The sequence below is a fragment of the Triturus cristatus genome, chromosome 12 (genome assembly GCF_964204655.1).
Source record: "Triturus cristatus chromosome 12, aTriCri1.1, whole genome shotgun sequence".
Classification (NCBI taxonomy): Eukaryota; Metazoa; Chordata; class Amphibia; order Caudata; family Salamandridae; genus Triturus; species Triturus cristatus.
In genome coordinates this window covers 819,643,690-819,670,984 of record NC_140595.1, presented here as the reverse complement: position 1 = coordinate 819,670,984, position 27,295 = coordinate 819,643,690, and the positions used below count along the sequence as shown (strand labels likewise).

Below are 27,295 nucleotides of genomic sequence, written 5' to 3'. Positions count from 1 at the left end.
ATGGCTCAAAGGGTGGACCCATTAGTCTGGTGATAACAATGTCGAGATTCCACACTGGAGCAGGTGGATGTCTCGGGGAATGACTCCTTTGAGTCCCTCCATAAAGGCTTTGATAACAGGTACTTTCAAAAGAGATAGATGTTGTCTATTCTGGAGGCATGCAGCTATTGCAGCCAGATGTAAACATATGGATGTGTACGCTAAATTGGAACGCTGTAGATGTAACAAATAACATAATGTTTTGTACAGAAGCATCAAGCGGGTTGATGTGGTTATTATTACAGTATATCACAAACCGCTTCCACTTTGCTGCATAGCAGGCTCTTGTGGTAGGACGTCTAGCCTCTTTGATAATATTCATTCAGTCTGGAAGTAGATTAAGATAGCCGAACTCTAAGACTTCAGGAATCAGATCGCCAGATTGGGTTGACTGGGGTCTGGATGTCTTATGTCTCCATGGCTCTGTGTGAGGAGATTGGGTGTAAGATGTAGTTTTTTAAGAGGAACTACTGAGAGTTCCAATAGGGTTGTGAACCAAGGTTGACGTGCCCATGTGGGAGCAACTAGGATAAGTGTCAGGGACGCTTGTTTGAGTTTCCGAACCACTCATGGAATGAGTGGGAGAGGCAGAAAAGCATAAGCAAATATCCCTGACCAATTCATCCATAGTGCGTTTAGATGTGTGGCGAACAGGTCTATGTGTGGGAATCCCCACATTTGGAAGAATGAGTGGAGAACTTGAGGGTGTATTTCCCATTTGTGGATTTGCTCTGTATGACGACTGAGCAAATCTGCCATCTGATTGTCTACTCCTGGATGGTGTTCTGCTAGGAGATATATTTTGTGATGTATTGCCCATTTGCAGATGGTCTGTGCTAGCTGCGACAGCTGGAGAGAGTGTGTCCCTCCCTGTTTTTGTATGTAGTCCATGGCAGTCATGTTGCCTGTACGAATTAGGACAGCTTTGCCTACTAGCTGAACTTGAAATGCTTTCAGCGCCATAAAAATTGCTAGCAGCTCTAGATGATTTATATGAAGCTGTTCCTGCTGCAAGCTCCAAATGCCCTGAATTGTGTGGGTTTGGAGATGCGCTCTCCAACCTGTTAGTGATGCGTCTGCTGTCAGTACTATCTGTGGAACCGGGTCGCTGAAGGTCCGCCCTTTTAAAAGGTTTTGTGTGTTCCACCACTGCAGAGAGCGATGGGTGCGGCCGTCTACCAACACTAGATCTTATAACTGACCGGGAGCATGGTTCCCCTGACGTGCTAAGTATTGCTGTAGGGGACGCATCTGAAGTCTTGCGTAGGGGACTATAAAAATGCAAGACGCCATCATTCCCAGTAACTGCATGACCACCCGAGCTGGTAAGGAGTGTTGAGGCTGAAACTGAGACATCAGGGTTTGTATATTCCGAACTCTGGCTGAAATTAGGTATGACTAGAGTTTTTTGTGTGTCTATAGTAGCTTCTAGATATGCTTGAGACGTGAATGGTTGGAAATGGGATTTGGACAGATTTACTGTGAATCCTAGCTCGTGGAGCAATTGCACAGCTTTTTTGTGTGTGGTGTAGACAGCTGTTGTGCGAGCTGGCCTTTACGAGCCAGTCGTCTAGGTATACGAGACTTCTTAGATGGGCTGCGACTACTGGCAAGCATTTTGTGAAAACCCTGGGTGCGGTTGTTACTCCAAATGGGAGGACTTTGAATTGATTGTGCTGGCCTGCTACCAAAAACCTGAGGTATTTGCGGTGTGCAGAGTGTACTGGAATATGAAAGTAAGCGTCCTTTAAATCCTGAGTGGACCGAAAGTTGCCTTGCTGAAGGCGGGGAAGCACCTGTTGGAGTGTTACCATATGAAAATGGCCCAACTGAATGTATAGATTTAGCTCTCTCAGGTCTAATATGGGTCTGAGAGAGCTGTCCTTTTTGGGAATTAGAAAATAGAGGGAGTACACCCCTGCTCCCTGGTATGGTAAAGGGACTGGTTCTATTGCACCTTTCTGCAACAAAGAGAGAACCTCTTTCTTTAGAAGGGTGAGATGTTCTTGTGACATGAGGTGTGACCTTGGAGGAATGTTCGGTGGAGGGCTTGTAAGCTCCAGGCAATAACCATATTGGATAATTTATAGAACCCATTTGTCTGATGTAATCATATTCTAAATGGGTAGAAATTGGGAAAGATGTCCCCCGACAGGAGTGGAATGGTCGGGGGTATGGAAAGGAAGTCACTGTTTGGTGTTTGCAGGGAAGTGCGTGTTGAGTTACCTCTGCCTCTTCCCTTGCCGTTGTTTCCTCTATATCCACCTCTAAAATAACCTCTTGAAGAGGGCGACTGATTGTTGCCCTTGTAAGAGGAAGAGCAATTGTCCGTAGACACATTTTTGGAGACACCCCTGTAAAATGAGCGACAAAAGGATCCCCTGTTGGAAGGTGATTCTAAGGCCCCCATGGACTTAGCAACCTCAGTATCCTTTTTCATCTTTTCCAGTGTTGTATCAACAGCTGGACCAAAGAGGTGTTCTTTGTCAAAGGGTTGATTAAGAATAGAGGCTTGTACCTCAGGCTTGAATCCTGAAATTCTTAACCAAGTACGTCTACGGAGCAGTTCACTAGTGTTTACTGCCCGAGCTGCTGTGTCCGCCTCATCTAGAGCACACCTGATAGAGGTATTAGTTATTTACCCTCTTGAATCAGGGCACTAGCTCTAGACTTATGCTCATCAGGAAGAAATTCAATGAGCTTTTCGAGCTCATCATAATGAGCTCTGTCATACCTTGCCAATAGTGCTTGAGCATTGGCAATGCGCCAATGATTAGCTTCTTGCGACGCTACCCATTTGCCCGAAGCATCAATTAATTTGGATTCTTTATCAGGAGGATGGGCTTCCCCTGTTGTTTGCGAATAAGCTTTTTTTTAACGAGCACTGGATACTACCAGAGAGTCGAAGGGTAACTGGCCTTTGATATATACAGGGTCATTAGGTGCAGATTTGTACTTCTTCTCTACCCTGGGAGTGATGATTCCAGCTCTTACAGGGTCTTTAAAGATGTCATCAGTATGTTTAAGCATACCCTTTAACATTGATAATGTTTGTGTAGCCCTTTGAGATGAACTTAGTGTGTCAAACAGAAAATCCTCCTCTAAAGTCTCTTTATGAAGCTCTACTCCATGATATTGTGCAGCTCTGTGAATTAGCTCAATATATCCAATGTTATCATCCGGAGGAGAAGGTCTGGATGGATATAGGTCGGTGTCATTATTTGGTTGAGGGTCAGCATTATAATTATCCCATGGGTCAGTATCCTGTGGTGTGTAGTCATCTATATCCCATCCCCTGTATCTTGTGGGTCAGGTGATGGTGGTGGAGGAGAATGTGTAGGTGTAATGAGTAAATTTGGATCAATGATTGAAGAAGTAGGAATGTCTGGGCGAGAAGGGTTAGTACTCACATTTTTCCTTTTTAGAGGAATGTGGTAAGCCCATTTTCCTCTTCTCAGGAAGTTTGGCATGAATCTGTCCAGTTTCTGGATTAATCACAATCTCCTTCTGTTTCGGATCCGAAGGTGGAATATCAGTCCAAGGCTCTTTAGTTGAAGTACTTTCTTCGGACACCAGTTTTGGTGTCAAAAGTCTCGGCTCCGAAGTTTTCGGCTCTGAAGATTTAGCCTTATAGACCGGTGGTACGGAAACCAGAAGGTGTTTGGATTTCGACGCTGTAGGTTTCGGGTCGGTACCAGCGTGGGGACGAGTAGAACCTGAACCGGAAGGCTGTTGTTTATGTTTCGGCACCAAACTCGAATTGGGGCTGCTCAAAACCTTTTCTCGGTGCCAAAATTGGCCCGAAGGCAGTGGAGGGACCAGAGCCTTTTTATGGAGAAGATGGTAGGGGAAAGAAGTCTCTTTACTCAAGATCCATTGTCCCGGTGAGAGGTCTTCGGCATCGGAGTCAGCTTCAGACACGGAGATGTATTCCTCCTCCATTTCGGCTTCCTGCCCTTGTGATTCTTCGTGTTCGGACTCGTCTCCGAGGAGATCTGGCGGCGAGCCACTTTGCTGGTAGATTTTGTGACGTCGAGCCCGACGGTCACGGAGTGTCTTCTTCACTCAAAAAGACTGACACGTGTCGCAGTCCTTCTCATCGTGTTCCGGTGATAGGCAGATGTTGCACACTTCATGCAAGTCAGTGTGTGGAAACTTAGCGCGAAACCCTGGACAGAACTTGAATGGAGTCCGTTCCACTGACTGCTACCGAACCGGGCGCGGGTCGGCCCAACTACCTTCCCCGAATCTTCCGATCAAAGGTTTTCGAGTGTAAACGATATGCAGAGAATGGTAAACGCAATCGATAAACAATACCGTCGAGGGTAGTGGATTGCGCATTGAAGGAGGCCCGAAGAAACGGTGCCGAACCGGAGCGCAACAATTCACATCCGAACCCGATGGCAGAAAAAAACAATCTGACAATGGAGTCAATGCCCATGCGCTCTATCAGGAGGAGTCACCTACCTTGTGACTGGAAAGACTTCTTCAAAGAAAAACACAGTGCAAACATCCGGACCCAACACTAGATGGCGATCTATGCACAGCATATGATCTACAGCTCATATGCCTCGAACACAGGGTTTCATTCCATGCTATTAGGCTTGGAAAATGTGCCTTTTAATATGTATTAAATATAAACAAAATGTTGTAAACTGACAATTCTATGATCATAACTCGTCATTAGCACATGCTTACACAGAGTAGCTGACAGAGCTCTACCCTTCATTAGCAGATTTTTCCAGGCAGTACCACCCCACCTCGTACTCCCTTGAAGGAAGGATGAAGTTTCTCACCACAGTTAGTGTCAGCCCTCCAGGACCTGAGGGACACAGCCTCCTCCTGGCAGGCCTGCACGTATGCCTCAAAGCTCAGGCACTTGAGCTCCGTGTTATTGTACAGGGCGCACAGGTCATAGACGCAGTTCCTGAGGGATGGAGAGCAGAAATGGTTAAACTCTAGCTAGGCCCAACCTCCCCGGTATCACAAACCTCAATGCCTGGCTGGTCCCCTCCTCCACCTTTCTTGCAACTACTCAGAAAGAGTTGTGGATCAAGTACAGTCAAGCAACTCCACAGTGGGGAACCTGGAGTCTCAGGAGTCAAGATGTTGGTCTTCGAGGGGTGGGAGCTTCTTCAGTATTGGCCGCTTTCCCATCATCTGTCTGGACATCTGCAGGTTCTACCACTGGGAGCTTTGTTAAGAAGCTCCTATCCACAGGTTAAAGAGCAACCAAAGTATGACCTCAACCACCACAAATCTCTCCTTGATTGGGGTCCACTTCCCTTTCCACTACAGAGGGAGTATGAGCTGAATATTTCTTGCAATTGTTTGTGAACCCTTGCCCCTCATCCGCACCCCAGGAGTTAGGCTGCTCTAGTAGGCAGGAGGTGACACATGTGTACCTGGAGCCAAATGCAGTCTGTAAACTTTCACTTCCTGTCTGACCTTGGAAGACCATCTTCCTTCGCCCACATCTCCCGTCACCACCATCAGATGTGTTGTTCTATGATCAATGGCTTCAGTAGTTTTCTTTTCTAGGACATGTGATCATCTGACAGCCACACAAGCACAGTTGTTGCCTCCTTCGTGAGTCAACACGCCTCTCCCCCGACATGTGCTGATTCTGCAACACTCCTCCTTTTTAGAGGCATTGGCATTTCTAAAGGTCTCTTTACTACCCTGTAGCCCGTCTATGTCCCAACTGACTCACACATACGTTTAGACTGCATGGTACTCACTCCTGAAAAATATATGGAGGAACTTTCGTATGGCAGTCGCAGAAGGGCCCCTGGGGGTCTGAGATGGCTCCACAGAGATGAGTCCCATTCATGGCCTGCAGTTGCTCCTCCGTGCACTCAATGGTCTCGAAGCCTGTTTCTGGATCAGTATCTGTCACCTCTCGTCTGGTGAGAAACGAAACAATTATATTTTTAATTGATTGTAATTTACTCTAAAAATAAATTTCTGTACACCAAATTTACGCCCAGTTGGAAATTCTCTTACAACCTAAAAAACTCTAATTTGTGTGGCACGCTCCCTCATCTGAAAAACCAGATGGGCACCCACACCCATCGGGAAAAAAAGTTACCTAACTTTAATTAAAGTTTTCAAACTATTTTAACTTTGAAGGATTCATACGCTTGAATCATTCCTTATCACTGGCTTGACATTGCGTGAGTCAAAGGAAGAACCATCCAGTTTTGGAGAAGGAGGACAGATGCCTATGTCACCAGAAATGCTGACTGAGAGTTATAACAATTGGGTAATATCAGCCTTCATTAACCTAAGGATTTCAAAAGTTTGGCTTATTCAATCAAAAGTTGCAAACTAATTCCCTATCTTTTTAATAAATAAGTTCAAGAATTTTGAAAAATAATTAAGATTATTAGTGAATTATGACGTTTTAAAAGTAAGGCTTAACATTTTGCCAAATGAAACTAAATTCATTAAAACTATATTTACCAAACAAGCATAAACATTTTCCCACTATTTATCCTGAACTTTCTTTGCTGGGTATTCACAAATTCTCTGCCGAAACAGCCCTTCTATCAAGCTACCCCCACTCTTTCTCTCGAGTTGGAGGAAACTGGGCTTTTGTTGCAGTTATGCCCCCACTTTTTACCCCTTTTTTAGCTACTGGATGCTGATTTTTGACTCGGGCAGTGCACTGAGGCCTGCTCCCGGACCTCAGTGCCAGCGCTCCTTCCCCAAAACAAGGTGTTCTCTAATTGTGCTATAATTGGCTAAGGACTTTAGCACCCCTGTACGTCCCTAGTAAATGGTACCCCAAGTACCTAGGGCATGGGTACTAAAGAGGGTCCCTAAGGGCTGCAGCATAGCTTATGTCACCCTAAGGGACCCACATACAAATTCCACACAGACTGCCAGTGCAGGCTGCGTGAGATGATGCAAACGAATGTATGACGTTACAACGCATACATTTACAATGCATGCCTTTACATCACAGTTTTTACATCGCAACATCCTTTACAATGCATACATTTACATCGCATACCACTACAACAAATGTATTAAAACTACACTTACAACGCATTCCATTACATCGCATTATACCTTTACAATGCATACCATTACAACGCATACCATTACATTGCATTTAAGGTAAGTGTTGGATAGTGTAGGGGTAAAAATTACTATTCTAACTCCAGGGGGTGCAACAGTAGGGTAAGTGTTGGATGGTGTAGGGGTACTATGCGTTGTAATGGTATGCGTTGTAATGACATGCAATGTAATGCTTGCGTTGTAGTGACATGCAATGTAGTGTCATGCGTTGTAGTGATATGCAATGTAATGGATGCGTTGTAGTGACATGCGTTGTAAAGGATGTTGCGATGTAATGACTGCGTTGTAAATGTAGTGCGATGTAATGGTTGCATTGTAAAGGTTGTTTCCCGGTGCAAACCATGAGTGAAAACATGACACAGTCCTGTGTGTCATGCCAAAGTCACTGCATCTAATATATGTAAGTTACCCCTCCAGCAGGCCACTGAGCCCTAAGACAGGGTGCATTATATTTTATGTGAGGACATATCTGCATGAGCAGATATGCCCCTGTGATGTCTAGTGCACATTGCAAGTGAGCAGGGAAGCCATCTGAAGTTATGTTCTGGGCACTGGTCAAAACAAGTTCCTCAGCTACATAATGGCTTTCCTGAAACCTATGGTGTTTGGTAGGCCTGGGAGGAGCTCACGGAGTTTTACTCTGCGGAACTCCGCAAAGTGCTGGTAAAACTCTACCGGTCGTCTGTGTCACGCTGTTCGCACTTATTTTTAGCATCGGGAGTTTGTCCTGTGCTGTAAAATCAGTGCGAACAGCACTACGCGTTGTGCCAGAGGGCGCTGCTGCTGTCTACTCGAGTGGCAGCTTCCTCAATGCGAGCAGCAGATTTCTCAACACAAGAGCGGTCGCAACCACCCACATTGAGAAATCTCGCCGGGAGGAGGTCTAGCGCGTGATTCTTTCTAGCTAGCGCTCGCCAACTTAACATTGGCGAGCTGCTCGAGAGAAAAATCTCGGCTTCGCATCACTTCACAGAGTTTTTCGGGGGCTATGCGCAGAGCACAGAGTGGGCAAAACTCAGTAAAGTCCACCGATGGAGCAGAATTCTTCGCCCACCCGTAATGTTTGGTATCAAACACCTCGTAGTAATAAACCCCCACTGATTCCAGGGACTGATTTATTAATACATGCACACAGAGGGTACCCCTTGAAACCTACCAGCCCTCAAGTGTGTTGGCTGACTGGTCCAGTCCTGCCTGCCACCACAGATGAGTTTCTGACTCCCTAGGAGGTGAAAGCCTTCGCTCTCAGAGGACGGAAACAATGCCTGCTCTGGGGAGAGATGTTATCATCTGCTTTCCCCAGGAAGGCTGGTAAGTCAGCATATCAAGGCAGGAGGCTTCAAATGTCTCTGCCGCCTTAGATATGCGACCCAAGGCTTCCCCAGACAGGGGAGATGCCACCCCCTGCCCTGAGGTCATCTGGCCCCATGACAGGTGGGAAAATTAGCTATGCAGGAGGCGTGTTGCACTGCCAGGCTGGACACACCTCTAGGGTGACGAGACTTAAGTGAACATGAATTTAGAAATTCCAATATCTTGTGTGTGGTGGAATTAGGAACTCTGGGACAGGGTGGTGCCCACTCCCCAAAAGAAGTGGTCATCTAGCGGGTGTAGTGACCCCAGGGATAAGTAGCCTATTGGCTACTACCCCTCACTCCCTTTCACACCCCTAAATTGAGTTTTTTGGGGACCCCTTGATGCCAGGACTTTAGATTCCAGCCAACCTAAGAAGAAGGACACCCAAGAGCCGCAAGAAGCAAGGACAGTAGAGAAGCAACTGACTTACTGCCAACCCTGCCGACCTGTTCCCGACAAACTTGCGCCAAAGTTGTCTCATCTTGCAGCTGCTGTGCCACCAAAAGCCTGTGAGGCCTGCCTGCCTTCAACAAAGACCCAGGTACTCCCGTGGAGTAGCGGAGCTGCTTCCCTGCATCCTGCAGGCACTCTAACAGAACTGTGAGGACTTAGAGCCTGTCACCTGTAGCACTGGATGTTCACACAGTTGTGGCACAGGGAGTCAAAGCCTGTCATCTGTAGTCCTGGGTGTTTACACAGGTGTGTCACAAGGACTCAGAGCCTGTCACCTGTAGTCCTGAGTGTTCACATAGGTGATCACAGGGAGTCACAGTCTGTCACCTGTAGGGTGGATGTTCACACAGGTGTGGCACAGGGACTAAGCGCCTGGCACCTGTAGAGTAGATGTTCACACAGGTGTGCCACAGGGGCTGGCTAAACCCAGCCGGTGCAGGGTAAAGGCCGCTTTGCTGCTCACCTGTGGATCCGGTGCTCCTGCGCCCGCTCCTCCGGCCCCGGGGCCCGGCTTCGCTCCTTCACCCTCCAGCTATTGCCAAAAGTGTTGAGGGAGGCAACCACCGTCCCGTCCGGTTGCATGTAGTCGTTCTTGCTGTTGCCATCATAGTTTCCGCACAGGCCACGCACCTGTGAGCGGTAGGTGCTCGGGAGGACGATCTCTGTGAGGGTCAAGGGAGAGGAGGCAAGCGTCAGCGACCAAGGAAGCTGGAGGTCAGGGGTCAACACCAAAACCATACCAGACAAGTCCTAAAGAGAGGAAGGAGGAAAGAGGAGGAGGAAAGAGGAAAGGGAAGAGGAGTGAGGAGGTAGAGGAGGGAGGAAGTCAGGGTGGAGGGATGTGTAATAAAGAGGGAAGGAAGAAAAGCAGGGGGAGGGAAGGACATTCTGTAATAAAGAAGGAAGGAGAGAGGATGTAAGGAGGAAGAGGAGGGAAGAAGGAAGTGAGGGTAAGAGGGATGAGTAATAAAGAAAGAAGGAGAGAGGCAAGGCTGAGGAAGGAGGAAGATGAGGGAGAGAGGAAGAAAGTTAGGGTAAGAGGGATGAGTAATAAAGAAAGAAGGAAAGAGTAAAGGCTGAGGAAGGAGGAAGATGAGGGAGAGAGGAAGAAAGTTAGGGTAAGAGGGATGAGTAATAAAGAAAGAAGGAGAGAGGAAGGTGGAGGTAGAGGAGGGAAAGAGGAAGAGGAGGGAGGAAGGAAGTTAGGGTAAGAGGGATGAGTAATAAAGAAAGAAGGAGAGAGGCAAGGCTGAGGAAGGAGGAAGATGAGGGAGAGAGGAAGAAAGTTAGGGTAAGAGGGATGAGTAATAAAGAAAGAAGGAGAGAGGAGGGTGGAGGTAGAGGAGGGAAAGAGGAAGAGGAGGGAGGAAGGAAGTTATGGTAAGAGGGATGAGTAATAAAGAAAGAAGGAGAGAGGAAGGTGGAGGTAGAGGAGGGAAAGAGGAAGAGGAGAGAGGAAGGAAGTTAGGGTAAGAGGGATGAGTAATAAAGAAAGAAGGAGAGAGGAAAGGCTGAGGAAGGAAGAGGAGGGAGAGAGGAAGAGGAGGAAGGAAGGAAGTTAGGGCAACAGGGCTGTGTCATAAACAAAGAACAAGAGAGCAAAGGATGAGCAAGGAGGAAGAGGAGGGAGGGAGGAAGAGGAGGGAGGAGGAAGAGGAGGGATGAACTCAGGGTGGACGGATGAGTAATAAAGAGGGAAGGAGAGAGACAGGCGGGGAGGAGGACTCGGGAAGAGGAGGGATGAAGTCAGGGTGGAGGAATGTGTAATAAAGAGGGAAGGAAGGAAGAAAAGCAGGGGGAAGGAAGGGCATTCTGCAATAAAGAAGGAAGGAGAGAGGACATAAGGAGGAAGAGGCGGGAGGAAGAAAGCTAGGGTAAGAGTTATGAGTAATAAAGAAAGAAGGAGAGAGGAAAGGCTGAGGAAGGAGGAAGAGGAGGGAGAGGGGAAGAGGAGAGAGGAAGGAAGCTAGGGTAAGAGGGATGAGTAATAAAGAGAGAAGGAGGGAAGAAAGGTGGAGGTAGAGGAGGGAAAGAGGAAGAGGAGGGAGGAAGGAAGTTAGGGTAAGAGGGCAGTGTAATGAACAAAGAACAAGAGGGGAAAGGTTGAGCAAGGAGGAAGGGGAGGGAGGAAGGAAGTTAGGGCCCGATTCACAGAATTAACTTAAGACAACATCCTAAACTTACTACTTTTGGTATTCACAGAATGCACTTACTACTTTTGGTATTCACAGAATGGATTTGCGACTACTAACTTTACGTCCGCACTCGGGTCGGAGATTCCGGCCTAGAGGCGGAGCTTCCAGCTTGGAGGCAGAGCTTCAGGCCTGGAGTCGGAGCTTCCGGCACAGGAGGCGGAGCTTCTGGCCCGGAGGTGGGGATTCCGGCCGGTGGCGGAGATTTAGCCATGGCCGAAATCTCCACCTCTGGGCCGGAAGCTCCGCCTCCGGGCCAGAAGCTCCGCCTCCGGGCCGGAATTTCCAGCCCGAATGTGGACGTAAAGTTAATAGTCGTAAATCCATTCTGTGAATACCAAAAGTAGTAAGTGCATTCTGTGAATACCAAAAGTAGTAAGTGCATTCTGTGAATACCAAAAGTAGTAAGTTTAGGATTTTGTCTTAAGTTAATTCTGTGAATCGGGCCCTTAGGGTGGAGGTTGTGTAAGAAAGAGGGAAGCAAAGAAGAGGGTCGGAGTAAGAGGAGGGAGGGGAGATGTTAGGTTTGGAGGCATGTATAAAATAAAAGCTAGACAAAGAGAGGGAGAGAATGACACAGTCGGGGAACTCAAGAGTGCTGGTGAAAGGATGACCTTAGAGGGTTGAAGAGCAAGACAGGGATTAGAAGATTAGAGTGCCAGAGGAAACATGGAGGTGAGAGTGCTGGAGAGGGAGATGGAAGTGCCAAAGGAAGGCAAAGGAGAAAGCACCAGAGATGAATGACAGAGGTGAGTGTGCCAGAAAGGTAGGGCGAGGTGACAGTGCCAGACAAGGTGGCGAAGGTGAGTGCAGGGGAAGTCCGCAGAAGTGATTGTGCCTCATAGGACGATGGAGAAGGGAGTGCCAGACAGGAAGATTAAGAAAGACAGTCAGGCAGGAAAACAGAAGTGAGAGTGGTAGAGAAGACAGCAGAGGTGAAAGTGTCAGATGACATGGTGAAGTGCCATACGATGCAAGTGGCAGCGCCAGAAAGGAAAGCAGATGTTAAGGATGGTAGACTGGTAAACAGAAAAAGGGTTGAAAGGTGGAGCTACTAGTACTGGAGAGGAAGGGAGAGGTGAGAGTACTGGGCGAAGGGCGACATAAAAGTGCCTAAAAGGAATGCAGAGGTCAGACTGTGAGAGAGGAGCCTGAAGGTGGGAGTGTTGGAGAGGAAGGTAGAGTTCACAATATTTAGAGGAAGGCAGAAGTGGGTGTTGGAGAGGTAGATTTGAGAGTGTTAAAGAGGAAGACAGAGGTGAGAGTGCCAGAGATGAAGGCAGAGGAGAGAGTGACAGAGATCAAGGTGGAGATGAGAGTGCCAGAGATGAAGGCAGAGGTGATAGTCCCAGAGATGAAGGTGGAGGTGAAAGTGGCAGAGATGAAGACAGAAGTAAGAGTACCAGAGATGGAGGCAGAGGTAAGAGTGCTGGGGAGGAAGTCAGAGGTGAGAGTACCAGAGATGTAGCCAGAGGTTAGAGTGCCAGAGATAAAGGCAGAGGTGAGAGTGCCATAGATGAAGACAGAGGAGAGAGTGACAGAGATCAAGGTGGAGGTGAGAGTGCCAGAGATGAAGGCAGAGGAGAGAGTGACAGTGATCAAGGTGGAGGTGAGAGTGCCAGAGATGAAGGCAGAGGTGATAGTCCCAGAGATGAAGGTGGAGGTGAGAGTGCTGGACAGGAAATCCAGAGGTGAAAGTGGCAGAGATGAAGACAGAAGTAAGAGTACCAGAGATGGAGGCAGAGGTAAGAGTGCTGGGGAGGAAGTCAGAGGTGAGAGTACCAGAGATGTAGCCAGATGTTAGAGTGCCAGAGATAAAGGCAGAGGTGAGAGTGCCATAGATGGAGGCAGAGGTGAGAGTGCCGGGGAGGAAGTCAGAGTGCCAGAGATGAAGACATGGGTGAGAGTGTCAGAGATAAAGTCAGAAGTCAGAGTGTTGGGGAGGAAGTTCATAGGTGAGAGTACCAGAGACGAAGAGAGAAGTAGGAGTACCAGAGATGGAGGCAGAGGTGAGAGTGCCAGAGAAAGCCAGAGATGAGAGTGCCCAAGATGAAGACCGAAGTAAGAGTACCAGAGATGGAGGCAGAGGTAAGAGTCCTGGGGAGGAAGTCTAGAAGTGAGAGTGCGATAGATGAAGATAGGGATGAGGGTGCCAGAGATGAAAGCAGAGGTGAGAGTGCTGGAGAGGAAGTCTAGAAGTGAGAATGCCAGAGATGAAGGCAGAGGGGAGAGTGCCAGAGATGAAGTCAGAGGTGAGAGTGCCAGAGATGGAGGCAGAGGTGAGAGTGCTGGGGAGGAAGTCAGAGATGAGAGTGCCCAAGATGATGTTAGAGGTGAGAGTGCCAGAGAAGAAGGCAGAGGTGAGAGTGCCAGAGATGAAGGCAGAGGTGAGAGTGCTGCAGAGGGAGTCTAGAGGTGAGAATGCTTGAATTAAAGACAGTGGTCACAGTGGCATTGGGGAGGAGAGATGGCTGAATAGGAAGCTTGAGGCCACAGGGCCAGTGGGGAAAGGTGAGGTGGGAGCGCCGACGAGGCTGAAAGATGTTAATGCCAGGAGAGGAAGGATGAAGTAAAAGTGCCACAGAGGAAACAGAGGTGAGAGCACACGAAAGGAACGCCCACAATGAGAGTGCTGTAGAGGAAGCAAAGCTGTGAAACTGCCAGGAAGGAAGGGGAGGTAGCGTGGCAGAAAGGAAGGCAGATGTGAGAAGGAAGATGAGGAATGATAGAAGTGAGATTCAGAAAGGATGAGGGAAGTGAGAGTGCCTGAAAGGAAGAGAGAGGTGAGAGTGCCAGAGATGAAGGCAGAGGCGAGAGCGCCAGAGATGAAGGCAGCTGTGAGAGTGTCACAGATGAAGGCAGAGGTGAGAAAAGGCAGAGGTGAGAGTGCCAGAGTTGAAGGCAGAGGTGAGAGTGCCAAAGATGAAGGCAGAGGTGAGAGAAGGCAGAGGTAAGAGAAGGTAGAAGTGAGAGTGCCAGAGATGAAGGAAGTGGTGAGAGTGGCAGAGATGAAGGCAGAGGTGAGAGAAGGCAGAGGTGAGTGTGCCAGAGGTGAAGGGAGAGGTGAGAGTGCCAGAGATGAAGGCAGTGGTGAGAGAAGGCAGAAGTGAGAGTGCCAGAGATGAAGGCAGTGGTGAGAGTGCCAAAGATGAAGGCAAAGGTGAGAGTGCTGGAGTGGATGAGAGAAATGAGAGTGCCTGAAAGGAAGACAGATGTGAGAGTACCATAGAGGAAGGTGTTGGTGAAAGTGCTGAAGAGCCAGTGGAAGCTGAAGAAGGCAGAGTTGAAAGTATCAAGAGGAATGCAGAAGTGTTGATGACAAGGAGGTGGCGCAGAGATGAGATTGCCAGAGCAGAAGTCAGACTTGAGACTGCTGTGGAAGTGAGAGTCCTGGAGTAGAACGACAGACGTGAGAGTGCCAGAGAGGATAGGTGAGGTGAGAATGCTGGAGAAGGAGGACAGATGTGAAGTGCCAGAGAGGAAGGCACAGGTAAGTGTGCAGAAGAGGAATGCCAAAGGTGAGAGTGCCAGAGAGGATAGGTGAAGTGAGAGTTCAGGAGAGGAAGGACAGGTGTGAGAGTGTTAGAGTGGAACGACAGATGTGAGAGTGCCAGAGAGGATAGGTGAGGTGAGAATGCTGGAGAGGAAGGACAGATGTGAGAGGAAGCAGTGCCTGAGATGAAGGAAAAGGTGAAAGTGCTGGAGTGAAAGAGCTGGAGAAGAGGCAGAGGCAAGTGCTCCAGAGAGGAACATGAAGGTGGGAGTGTCAGAGAGGAAGGTGGAGAGTATGTCTCCGCTCTGCTGTTTACCTGCATACTCCTTCCCATCGAAGGAAATGGAGAGGCCAAAGTTGGTCTCCAGGTAGATTTTCTTGGACCTCTGGTACAGGCGGAAGCCTTCTCTGGGCTCGAAGGGAGGCGTGACCCGCTGACCATTCACCTGCAGATGAGATGGACACCCATGGTATCACAGCATCACAGGACATCCAATCCTCTCAGAGTAAGAATGGCAGCCTGATTCACAGAGGTACCAACCACTAGGTGGCAGAATAATGCACAGCATGTTAATCCAGAAAAGGATTCATGCTGCAAAATTTACACTTTTGATTAAGTTTAGACTTAGAAGTAAGTTTACTACTTTCAGTATTCACAAACACCGAGTGTAAACTTAGTACAAAAGTGTAAGTTACATGCTTCCATCCCCAGAGTGATTACTCATGTGGGTGACTTTCCTTCCTAAAACCCTTTTATTACCCCCCAATTGCATCCTCTTTAGTAGTAAGTCAGCCTTGTTACAAAGGACCCCTTCCCCACACTTATTAAGGGAGGACAGCACTTACCACCAGTTTCATGTCCTGTAGCATCTGCACAGAGAATCCCAACACCTCGATGTACATCTCGCGCAGTAAGGAGACGCGGGAGTTCAGCAAGGGGAACTTGTTCCTGCTTTCGATGTTAAGGGGCTGCAGCTGGCTGGAGAGGTTGAACGTCTTCAAAAGGGTGTAAGTGTACTTGCCCTGGTAGTGGTGGACAAAGTTGTCAAAGGTGCGGTAGTGCGGGTCTCCAGAGATAGTGCATTTGTCGAACCCTGCGGAGAGGAGGCAGTCACTCACATATCTTCAATAAGGGCACTCAAAACACTTTTTAGCGCTTGCAACTCTCCCTCTCGAACACTCACTCATTCAGCTGTGACCTGAAAACTTCTGTTAACTCTGGCATCATCTAATGAGGGAGACAAGCTCCATCGGTGGTAGGCAAGGATAATATAGAGGTATGATATTACCGCTAGAAGGCACATCTTTTCCCTAGGGATTTCTGGGAAGGAGCAAATTCTGGATTTTTTTCAAGGTTATGAAAGTCTACAACTAGAGAGTAACAATGATGTTATCTTTGCCTGGCAGGATAGTGGCTGCCAGCTATCCATGTCAACCTCTCCATACCCCTCCCCCCTCACATGGACAGAATATCCCCTGGCTAGGGTCTAAGGTTTCAGCCCTTGATGTATCCTGCTGGAGGAGAATAGATTGCTGAGTTTTCGTCATTTTGCCTTTAAGCCTCATCCACACAAACATCAATAACATGTCCCAAGCGTATCTACTCACGCTCTGGTTTACACACGCGGATTCCATAGGGGTTCACTGAACATCCTGAGTGAGGAGGACACTTGTACATGTCACAGTAGAGCCCGTCTGTCTTGCAGGTGCAGCTGGCAGTGCAGCCCACGGTCAGCCAGTTGTCGCCAACCTGGAAAGAGAGAAAGGATGTGGTCACTCATGAGATCAGTGCCAGCTGCCCAGAGGTTTAAGGCACCAAACTGCAGGAAGAACACTTTACTCTTAGAAAACGAGTTAGTTAACAGTTGCCAAATATACACCGCTCCAGAGGGTAGTGCTCAGCATTTATTACACACACAAAGGCAGTAAGTGAGACCACACTCAATAAAGAAATCTGACACCAATTTATAAAAATGATTTTTTATATAAATTTAGATACCAAGATCATCAGAACCAAGATACTTTTCGAGATGAATTTTTACAGTTTTCAAAAATGGACACCGCATTTTCTGGATCAGTAATGTTATCCTATGGAAGAAAAACGTGTTGCATTTGGGTGCGTGTCAGCGACTTAGGGGGCTGTTTTCATCTGGACCCAAGGTGAGTATGGGGCAAGGTCCAAGACCACACCAACAGGTCACCTTGGGAAGCTCTGGGGCGTCCAGGTGCAGAGGTGTGTCACGGCGTTGGGTGTCCCATTCACTTCAATGGGAGAACAATCTGGTTACAAAGAGACTGGGACTGGGGGACCAGTCTGAGGAAACCCACAGGGGGGTTCGATGCTTGAGGTCCTCTGGAACACAGGGACATCATTGGTCCACTTCTCCTTGGGCTGTGGGACTCGGGTGCAGTGGTGTCTTTTGGGGTCGGATTCTGGTGCAAGAGTCTCTCGCGGTTGAAGGGGGCCTGCAGAAAGAGGCTACACTTGGAAAATGGAAGTCCAGTCTGGGCAAACCCAAGCATGGGCTTAGCTCTTGTGGGTCCGGGGACCCCTTCGACACGGTCACCTCCTGGGACTTGGGTTCTGGAACGCAGGTGCTTTGAGGCGTTGGGTGAAGTCGGGTACAAACTCACGTCTTGGTCTTTGTTTTGCAGAAGAGCGGCAAACAGGACAGCTGGGCCACTCTGTGAGAAAGTGCCATCTTTCTTGCATGGTATGCCCCCACTTTTTGCTGAATTGCTGATGACTGAGTGTGCCCTGGGTTCCTGCCAATCAGCTACCCAGGGCCTGTGTTCCTTCCATAAAACTGCAATGAAGCCTAAACCCAATTGGCAACTCTGGCCACAGGTCAGTCCCTGGTAAATGGTACCATAGGTACCCAGGGCACTGTGACCAGAGAAGGCCCCTAAGGGCTGCAGCACGTATTGTGCCACCCTTAGAGGCCCTGTACCCTGACACACGGACACTGCCTTTGCAGGCTGAGTGTCTTTGTGCAGAACAAAACAAGAGAGTCAACATGGCACACATCCCTGTGTAAATGCATGAAAAGAGATGGCCCGCGCCTTGCAGGTCATCAAGCGAGTTGCACAGCCACATGAACTTTGGTATTTCAATAATACGCATTAACCATAATTACTCCAAATTTTATCCATTTTATTCCATGTTTTATCCAAGTTTGGGGAGGCGGTAGAGCTACGAGATTGGGTAGAATACATCGTTTGGGAGATTTAGTATGATGTAGGTTCACGGTTCAAGGTGCACAAAAAATTTGCCTGAAGACACAAGTTGACATGCTGAATTTAATTAAGTTATGACACTAGGGTATAATTAGCTTAGGTATAGGTATAGGTTTCATGGGGGGACTAGATATTATCTGTCACTTGGGTGGCCTTTTTTATTAAGAGTGGGTTGTTTATCGGTACTTTTTGAATTATGTCTAGCGCTAATTAATTAAATAAGTGACTGAAATATGTATATTTTTTACATCATAGATACCCCTGACGAAGGTTGTTACCGAAATGCATTGGGTGTGATGTTGTCATGCATAATTTGGAGGACTCGAGATTCAGAAAATGCTCATGTTTAGGCCTGGATTGGCAATCATGAAGTAAATATATGCATATGTAAAAAGGAATTTCGCTGCTTTGGCGTGACAATTAAACTTGGATAAAACATGGAATAAAATGGATAAAATTATGGTTAATGCGTATTATTGAAATACCAAAGTTCATGTGGCTGTGCAACTCGGTTGATGACCTGAAAGGCGCGGGCAATCTCTTTTCATGCATTACATATGGTGTGCAAAAGGCACGGAGCACACACGAGTGCTGCACGCTAAATCTGATAAAAAGCAGTTCGGAACTTTAGGCATCAAATATGGGTGTGCGCCAGGATAATGACTGTTGACACATCCCTGTGTGCCATGCCCACAAACACACTGCCCTGGCATACCTCAGTCACCCCTCTAGCTGGGTGCACTATGCTAGTGGTGAGGGTATAGGCGCATGAGCCCTGTACCCCTACAGTACCCAGGTCCATTCCTGGGCACTTTAAGTGCAGTGCTGCCATTAAGTGTATATGATGCTGGGAGGTCGTTAACACGAACTTCACAGCACCATGATGGCAACACTGAAGACTGAGAAGTTTGGTATCAAACTTCTCAGCACATTAAACCCACACTGAGGCCAGTGTGGGATTTAATGTAAGATGCACGACAGAGGGCATCTTAGAGATGCCCCTTGAACCTAACCTAGAATCCACGTCCTGTCTGAGAGGCTGCCTAGGCTGCCACCCAGCAGACATGTTGCTGGACCCCTGGGAAGAGAGCCATTTGCTCTCCTGGCCTTGCAACAATGCACATCCTGGGCGAGGTGCTAAGTCTCCTCCCCCAGGATGGGCAGGGGGAAGCTTCAAAGGCATGCCGCCTTTGTGAGCCTCCCCAGACCACTTGCTGTACTCAGCAACTGGTCTCCATCGGTTCTAGCCCCCACTCTGGCGGGAAGACTGGGGGGAAAACCCAAGTGAGGAAAGGGGTGTGCCAGCCTCTGCCAACCCCACCCCTCAGGTGGGGGAGGCGAGGTGAAGCACATCTCCGGGCTCTCGCCATCTTGAAGATGGGGAGCCCTGTCCAATCAGGACTATGTTACTGCCCCCCTCCCACAGGAGAGTGGCAGGATAGGGGGTGTACCCACCCCAGGGAAGGGACCCATTGGTCCCTGCCCTTTACCTACCTGTAACTCCCCTAAATTTAGTATTTAGGGGCACCCTGAACCTTCCTTCCTCAGATCCGAATCCGAAACAAGCAAGAAGAACAAGAAAAAAGAAGACCTGCCGTGCAGCTGCTAACAAGAGGAAGACACCAACTGACTTGGCCCCAGCCCTACAGGCCTGTCGACCCTCGAACCTGCTCCTGCTAAAACCTGGCGTCTCCAGTGGTCAGCAACCTCAAAAACCCCGGAGGACCTGACTGCCTTGTGACTCTAAAAGACTGGGACTCCCACGAGCAGTGGTTCTGCTCAAAGCAAGTAACAAGCCCCCGGTGCCAACCAGGAACTGCAACTCCTGCACACTCTGCACCCTCCAAGCCTGGCCTGTGCCGGAGTGGACAAAGACCACGAGGACGTCCTCCCGGCGACTGTGACCAAGAATCCAACCCCAAAGGACCCACCTCGACGCTCCTGACGACGCCTGCAGCCTCAGAACCAGGGGCCCCTCCAATCGCGACCAGCTGAGGGTAAGATTTCCCAACGCGAAAAGACACCCCAGCACCTGGAGCCCTGTTGTCCCCTGTGCCCAGCTCCTGGGTGCTTACCTAACCTACAGCTTCCCAAGTTACCTCTCGAAGTGGTGGTCGCACCTGAAGAATCTTCGTCCCCGAGCTTGCAGCCTTTGTTCATCTTAGAGCTTCTCCATTGAAATCCATTGAGCGCCCGACGGCTCAAAAGCACCCTGCACCCAACCGCCCGAGTGCCCCTGGGAGTGCAACCTCTGTCCTATTTTTCTTCCCCTCTTGCCCTGAGTGAATGACCAGGAGCTCAGCTCCCACAGCCGCGTGGCCTGCCTGCTAGCAGCCACCAACCAAAGGCCCCCTGCCCGCCATAGGCTAACATTGGGCCTAACTCTCTCTGCACCCGGCTGCCCCTGTGCCGCTGAGGGTGTAACAACTGTACCTACCTGACCCTGGCAGACCCCTGAGTCTATGCCCAGAACCTTAACTCTGCTTGTCGAGTACTTACCCAAAAGCCGATAACTCACTTTTTCTCCATAGGGTAACATTGACTGATTTCACTACAAAGTGTCGAGTTTTGAAACTTTAAAATATTCACTAAAAATCAGCCAATCAACGAAAACGAAATTACTCACCTGTTATCAGGAGTGATCCCAGTGCTGAATCTTGGTGCCCAGCACTGACCCTGAAAAGTAATTACAACTGTACTTGCCGATAACTTGATTTTGCTCCACAGGATAACATTGCCTGGTTTTTGCAATTCTTCTAAGTGTCGAGTTTTGAAGCTTACAAATATTCCTTAAAAATCGCCTGTGTAACAAAAATGATTTCTTTCAACTGTTTACAGGAAATGCACCAGGGTTGAATCCAGGATCCAACCCTGAGTAAGAAAATCATACGCAAAGTAATTGAAATTGCATTTATTTAAAAAGTCCCATTGAGCTCAATGTTATAATTGTGTTTGAATTGTGTTGCCTATTGCAACATCTGTAACTATTGCATCTAAAAGACTATTGCTTATTGAAAGTATACAACTACAGCATTTTATTCTGAGAAAGTATTTTGTTGGTTCTAAAATAAAACTACTATATATATTTATATACAAACCATTGGCCTAGAGTTCAGTTCTTGAGTGTGTGAGACCATTTGCTGACTGAGTGTGTACAACAAATGCTTTACACTGTCCTCTGATACTGCCTCACTGCTAGACCAAGCTACCACTTAAGAGAGACAGGTTATATCTAACTTTAGCCTCTGCCAAACATCTGGGAACTGTGGACTCTGTGCACACTGAACCTTACTTTGGTTCAATATATACAGAGACACTTTCTTACACACTCACAATATGGGTCTCACTGTCTCTAAAGCCCCTCGATTTGCAGGTCGGTCTTCCTCGGTGTTGGTGTCTGGACTGGGCACAACAAGCCTTAGTTGCTTCAAGGGATCTGGTACCTGGGTATCGGTCCTGTGTGGCTCCAGATGGTCCTGGTGTCCTTCCAATCAGTGGGGAGACATATCTGACCTTCAGGAGCACAAGGTCCTCCTCCTGGGGAGCTTCTGCATCGAGCTGGCCGGTGAGCGGCAACTCGGTGGACCGCACCTTGCGTCTTTGGTGCCTGCGGCTGCAGAGGGAATAGCTCCTCTACCCCAAGGGAGTTTCTTCAGGCAATTGGCAAAGCACTGGCAGCCTTCTGGGTTTCTTGGAGACTGCACAGTGGCAGCCCGAGTCGGCTTCTTCCATGATTGTTGGGGGCAGCAGTCAGGCTGGCAGGGTTGGCGCCAAGTCAGTCGTTGCTCCTCGGTTCTCATGACAGGACTCTTCTTCGTCCACTCCTTCTCTTTATCCGCCGGAATCTGAAGTCTTGGCATCAGGGGATCCCCTAAATACTCAATTTAGGAGCGTTCAGTGGAGTGAGGGGTAGTAGCCAATGGGCTACTTACACCGTGGGCCACTACACCCTCTAAATGACCACTTCCTGTAGGGAATGGGCATCACCCTGTCCCAGAATTCCTAATTCTACCACCCACAATATGGTGGAACTTCTGAAGTCCTGTTCACGTCAGACTTGGTCACCCTAGAGGTGTGCCCAGCCTGGCAGGGCAACACGCCTCCCGCATAGCTAATTTGCATAGCTCCTTTCACAGCTAATGATGGCTCATGGCAGGGGAGTTGGCATCCTATCCTGTGAGAGAAGCCAGACTTGCATACCAAAGGCAGTGGGCTCTTTGAAGCCTCCTGCCTTGGAATGCCAATTTACAAGCCTTTCCTGGGGGAGGAGGTGATAACACCTCCCCAGAGCAGGCATTGATCCTGCCCTCCCAGGGGGTCAGACACTTGTCTGTAGCAGCAGGCTGGACTAGACCAGTCAGCTTGCACACTAGAGGGCTGGTAGGTTTCAGGGGGTACCTCTAAGGTACCCTCTGGGTGCAGGTATTAATAAATCCATCACTGGAATCAGTGTGGGTTTATTAATATGAGGTGTTTGATACCAAACACCATTTGTTTCAGTGAAGCCAATATGTAGCTGTGGAACTCGTTTTGAGCAGTGCCCATTACATCCCTTAAGATGGCTTCCCTGCTAACTTGTAATATCTAGTAATAGAACCAGACATCACAGGGGCACATCTGCTCATGCAGATGTGTCCTCACATAAAATATAATGCAGCCTGCCTTAGGGCTCAATGGCCTGCAATAGGGTGACTTACATATATTAGATGCAGTGACTTTGGCATGACACACAGGAGTGTGTTATGTTTTCACTCATGGTTTGCACCATGTCACGCAGCCTGCACTGACAATCTGTGTGGAATTTGTATGTGGGTCTCTTAGGGTGGCATAAGCTATGCTGCAGTCCTTAAGGACCCTCTTTAGTACCCATGCCCTAGGTACTTGGGGTACCATTTACTAGGGACTTACAGGGGTGCTCTAGTCCTTAGCCAATTATAGCACAATTAGAGAACACCTTGTTTTGGGGAAGGAGCGCTGGCCCTCACCCACATTCTAATGATGTGGCATGCCTCATTATTGGACCCGCGTCTGGAGAGAGAATCAACCTAGCAATGGGAAGGAGCTCTTTGATATTACTTTCGCTGACTGAGTGAATCTTAGAACCTAACTACGCTAAAAACACCTATAGGGTACCCTGTAAAGATACTTTATTATGGGGTCCCTCTAGTGTGATTAATAACAAAGGTGACACACACTGGCTGTGATGGGGCCGGTGTGTCTCATGGTCGACATGTTTCATCCGTAAAACGTCAATGCACAGATTTCTTCAGGACAGCCTAGGATCCTGCATCCAAAGGAAGGACCCTATGCTATAGGGTGCAGCCACTCACACTGCTGTGAAAATAAGCAAACAGACATCAGAAAATTGTTTATACTGATCCACGCTTTCGGAGTTGTCCTAAACTTTTGCGAGAGTCCTCATTCAGGAACTTCTTCCTGGAGTTGCATTTGTACAACCTGGCAAATGTCCCAGTCCCTGTGCAAGATATTATCAACACAGCATGAACGTAGACCCTCAGGGAGAGGAGGTATCAACCTCGGAGCGGAGGAAGCCCATCTGAAGGGTTCTGTGAGGGAAACGTAACCAAAGATGTAGTGGTGGGCACCAACGTATTATTTACACTCACGGGAGAGGAACCCAAACCAGAGATCCACGTTGAGGAACAAACATGGAGGGGGTCGATGAAGCCGTTTACAACCGAAACAATGTACTCTTCAAAGCCCCCGAATTCCTCCATCCAAGGGGCTGCAACAGCAAAGCCAGCACCACGCCCCTGTGAAGGCGTGACTCTGAGCCTGCTCCCAGAGCTTCCAACCACAGACCTTCAGGGCAGGCTCCAGCCCACCTCCACGTGAAGGAAGGAGCTCGCTCTCCATCCTTCTTTGAGATGCATGTCTGTGTCTGAAGATTCCCAGGCCACATCTTGCTCTATTTACGTCTATTTATACTGGTCCCACCAATGAACTCTTATGGAAGCACGTCCAATAAGGGAAGAAACTGTTCCTCTCTCCCAAGAAGACCTGGTGTCTCCAGAGGCAAACTTGCCAGAGCCTTAAATCTCATTTCTATCCAGCACCAGTCATTTCAGGTCATAGTGAGGGTCACACTGAGGGTCACACCGAGGGTTACACCGAGGGTCAGACTGAGGGTCACACTGAGGGTCATACTGAGGGTCACACTGAGGGTCACACCGAGGGTCACACTGAGGGTCATACTGAGGGTCACACTGAGGGTCACACCGAGGGTCACACCGAGGGTCAGACCGAGGGTCACACTGAGGGTCACACTGAGGGTCATACTGAGGGTCGCACTGAGGGTCACACTGAGTGTCATAATGAGGGTCACACTGAGGGTCACACACTGAGGGTCACACTGAGGGTCACACTGAGGGTAGCATTGTATCTTTGGATGCTATACTAAACACCACAATATAGGAGCTATCATCCTGGTCAGTTTTTGACTTTCCCTTTTTGAAATTGCTGCAGATCTTGAAGCCTAGCAGCCTTTTAATGGTGGTTAGAAAAAGTAAAGAAAACACCAAACAAGACGGTCCAAGTGCTGCCCTGAAGACAAGTCTGACAACTGCGCTGTGTTTCAGTGATGCACACTCAGTCTAGTGTCCGCAGGGAACAGTGGGTCAGTCCCTTCTGAAGCTGGTGAAGAGCATTCAGGTGGCACATTCACTTATGCTTTCTGGTGGAGCGAAGGGACACCAGGGTCAGCATAAGGTCTTTGGAGACACATTTGGGGATCGCTAAACATTTACAAGAAGTGATAGACAGTGATGTGAAACTACCTCGAGCCAAGCAGAAACATACACAGATAAGGAAAGCGATTTTTGGATTTAAAAAAAGGAATATGCTACTTACCAGTATGCATCTGTTCTTGGCATGTAGAGCTGCAGATCTACACACTGTGCATAGATCGCCATCTGGTGTTGGGCCCGGATGTTTGCACTTGTTTTTGCCTTGGAAAGTCTTTGGAAGTCACGGGATAGGTGACTCCTCCTTTGGATCATAGTGCGCATGGGCATCGGCTCCATCCTCAGATTGTTTTTCGCCAGCAGGGAAATGATGGAGTTTTGTAAGAAACAGGAAAGATGCCCATGTATGATGTATCTAAATAAGATAGTATTGGAACAGATAAAGGTAGCCGGGGAGGCGGGTGGGCGTGTATAGATCTGCAGCTCTACATGCCAAGAACAGATGCATACTGGTAAGTAGCATATTCCGTTCGAGGCACATGAGCTGCAGATTACACACTGTGCATAGATTGTATAGCAGTATCCCCTTCTAGCGGCGACCACCAGTATCGGTTGCAGTAGTTTGAAATAGTGTTTTGAGTACAGCTTGGCCCACACTAGCCTGTTGTTTAGTTTGCACATCGACACAATAGTGTTTTGTGAATGTGTGCGGTGTAGACCATGTAGCTGCTCTGCAGATATCGTCTAAGGGAATGTTCCCTAAAAATGCCATTGAAGCCCCTATCTTTCGTGTAGAGTGGGCTTTAGGAGGAACAGATAATGTATGTTTTGCTTTGTGGTAACAAATCTGTATGCATTTGACAACCCACCTAGCTATCCCAGATTTTGATATGGGGTTGCCCTTGTGTGGTGGTGAGAAAGACACAAATAGTTGTTTGGTCTTACGAAAAGTTTGTGTCCTCTCTATGTAGTACAGTAGTGCTCTTTTGACATCTAAGGTGTGAAGAGCTCTTTCTGCGACTGTTTGTGGCTGCGAGAAGAATACGGGCAGCTCCACAGATAGATTGAGGTGGAAGGGAGAAATGATTTTAGGGAGGAATTTAGGATTAGGTCGGAGAACAACTTTATTACGATGCATCTGCAGAAAGGGTTCCTGAATGGTTAGCGCTTGTAGTTCGCTAACTCTTCGTAGAGAAGTAATGGCCACTAGGAAAGCAGTTTTCCATGTTAAGAATTGTAGCTCACATTTATGTAGAGGTTCAAATGGAGGCCCCATTAGTCTTGTGAGAATGATGTTTAAATTCCACACAGGTGATGGTGGTACTCTGGGGGGAACTATTGTTTTGAGTCCTTCCATAAAGGCTTTTATGGCAGGTACTCTGAAAAGTGATAGATGTTGTCTATTTTGTAGATATGCTGCTATGGCAGCAAGATGCAGTCTAATAGCGTGTAGGCTAAGTTGCATAATTGGAGGGGTAGTAAGTAGCCTATGATATGTTGGATAGACACATCTAGGGGATTGATGTTGTTGTTTTGACAATATATTACAAAACGTTTCTACTTAGCTGCATAGCATGCTCTAGTGGTAGGCCGTCTAGCTTCTTTGATGACGTTCATACAGTCAGGGGGAAGGTTAAGGTAACCGAATTCTAGGACCTCAGGAGCCAGATCGCCAGGTTGAGCTGAGATGGGTTCGGGTGTTGGATCTCTCCATGGTTCTGGGTTAAGAGGCGTGGAGAGAGGTGTAACTTCTGGTGCGGAGCTACGGTGAGTTCCAGCAGTGTGGTGTACCACGGTTGTCTGGCCCAAGTTGGAGCAACTAGGATGAGCGTTAAGGAATGTTGCTGTAGTTTGCGCACCACTAGTGGAATGAGTGGGAGAGGCGGAAAAGCGTGCGCAAATCTGCCTGACCAGTTCATCCATATTGCATGCCTATGGACAATGGGTGAGGATATCTGGCGGCGAAGGTTGGGCATTTGGCGTTTTCTTGGGTGGTGAAGAGGTCTATCTGTGGTTGCCCCCACATTTGAATAAATGGTTGAAGAACTTCAGATGAAGTTCCCACTCGTGGATCTGTTGTGTTTGACGGCTCAACAGATCGGCTATGGTGTTTTGGACTCCTGGGACATGTTGGGCAAGGAGGAAAATGTTCTGAGGTATAGCCCACCTCCATATGTTCTGTGCTAGCTGAGAGAGCTGCAGAGAGTGTGTCCCGCCTTGTTTTTGTATGTAGTACATGGCTGTCATGTTGTCCGTGCGGACTAAGACAGCCTTGCCTGATATGTGTTTTTGGAATGCTTTCAAGGCTAGGAAAATGGCTAGTAACTCCAGGTGGTTGATGTGGAGTAACTTTTGTTGAGGTGTCCACCTGCCCTGCATGGTGTGATGTAGTAAGTGAGCTCCCAAGCCGGAGAGCGATGCGTCCGCCGTCATAAATATTTGAGGAATCGGCTCGAGGAACGGTCGTCCTTTGGAAAGGTTCTTGGTGTTCCACCACTGCAGAGAGCTATGGGTACGACCGTCTACCAACACCAGATCTGTTAACTAACCTTGAGCCTGGTTCCATTGGCGTGCTAAGCACTCTTGGGGAAGACGCATCTGGAGTCTTGCATGAGGCACTATGAATATGCAAGAGGCCATCATCCCTATGAGTTGCATGAAAACTCGAGTTGGAAGAGAGTGTTGCGGTTGGAATTTGCTGAGAAGAGCTTGTATGCTTGCTATCCTGGCGGGAC

The 27,295-nt window shown here is 48.3% G+C and overlaps 1 protein-coding gene across 1 annotated transcript in view; it reads right to left on the bottom strand.

The window, feature by feature from the left end:
* Window positions 1-27,295, bottom strand: part of LOC146782980 (IgGFc-binding protein-like) — a 334,560-nt gene that overhangs the window by 33,141 nt on the left and 274,124 nt on the right. The window contains exons 82-87 of the mRNA XM_085639314.1: window positions 16,228-16,369; window positions 15,466-15,713; window positions 14,936-15,065; window positions 9,398-9,596; window positions 5,781-5,945; window positions 4,836-4,966 (exon numbers count right to left, since the gene is read on the bottom strand). Coding sequence (XP_085495440.1) covers window positions 4,836-4,966; window positions 5,781-5,945; window positions 9,398-9,596; window positions 14,936-15,065; window positions 15,466-15,713; window positions 16,228-16,369 — 1,015 coding nt within the window. The remainder of the gene's footprint in view (window positions 1-4,835; window positions 4,967-5,780; window positions 5,946-9,397; window positions 9,597-14,935; window positions 15,066-15,465; window positions 15,714-16,227; window positions 16,370-27,295) is intronic.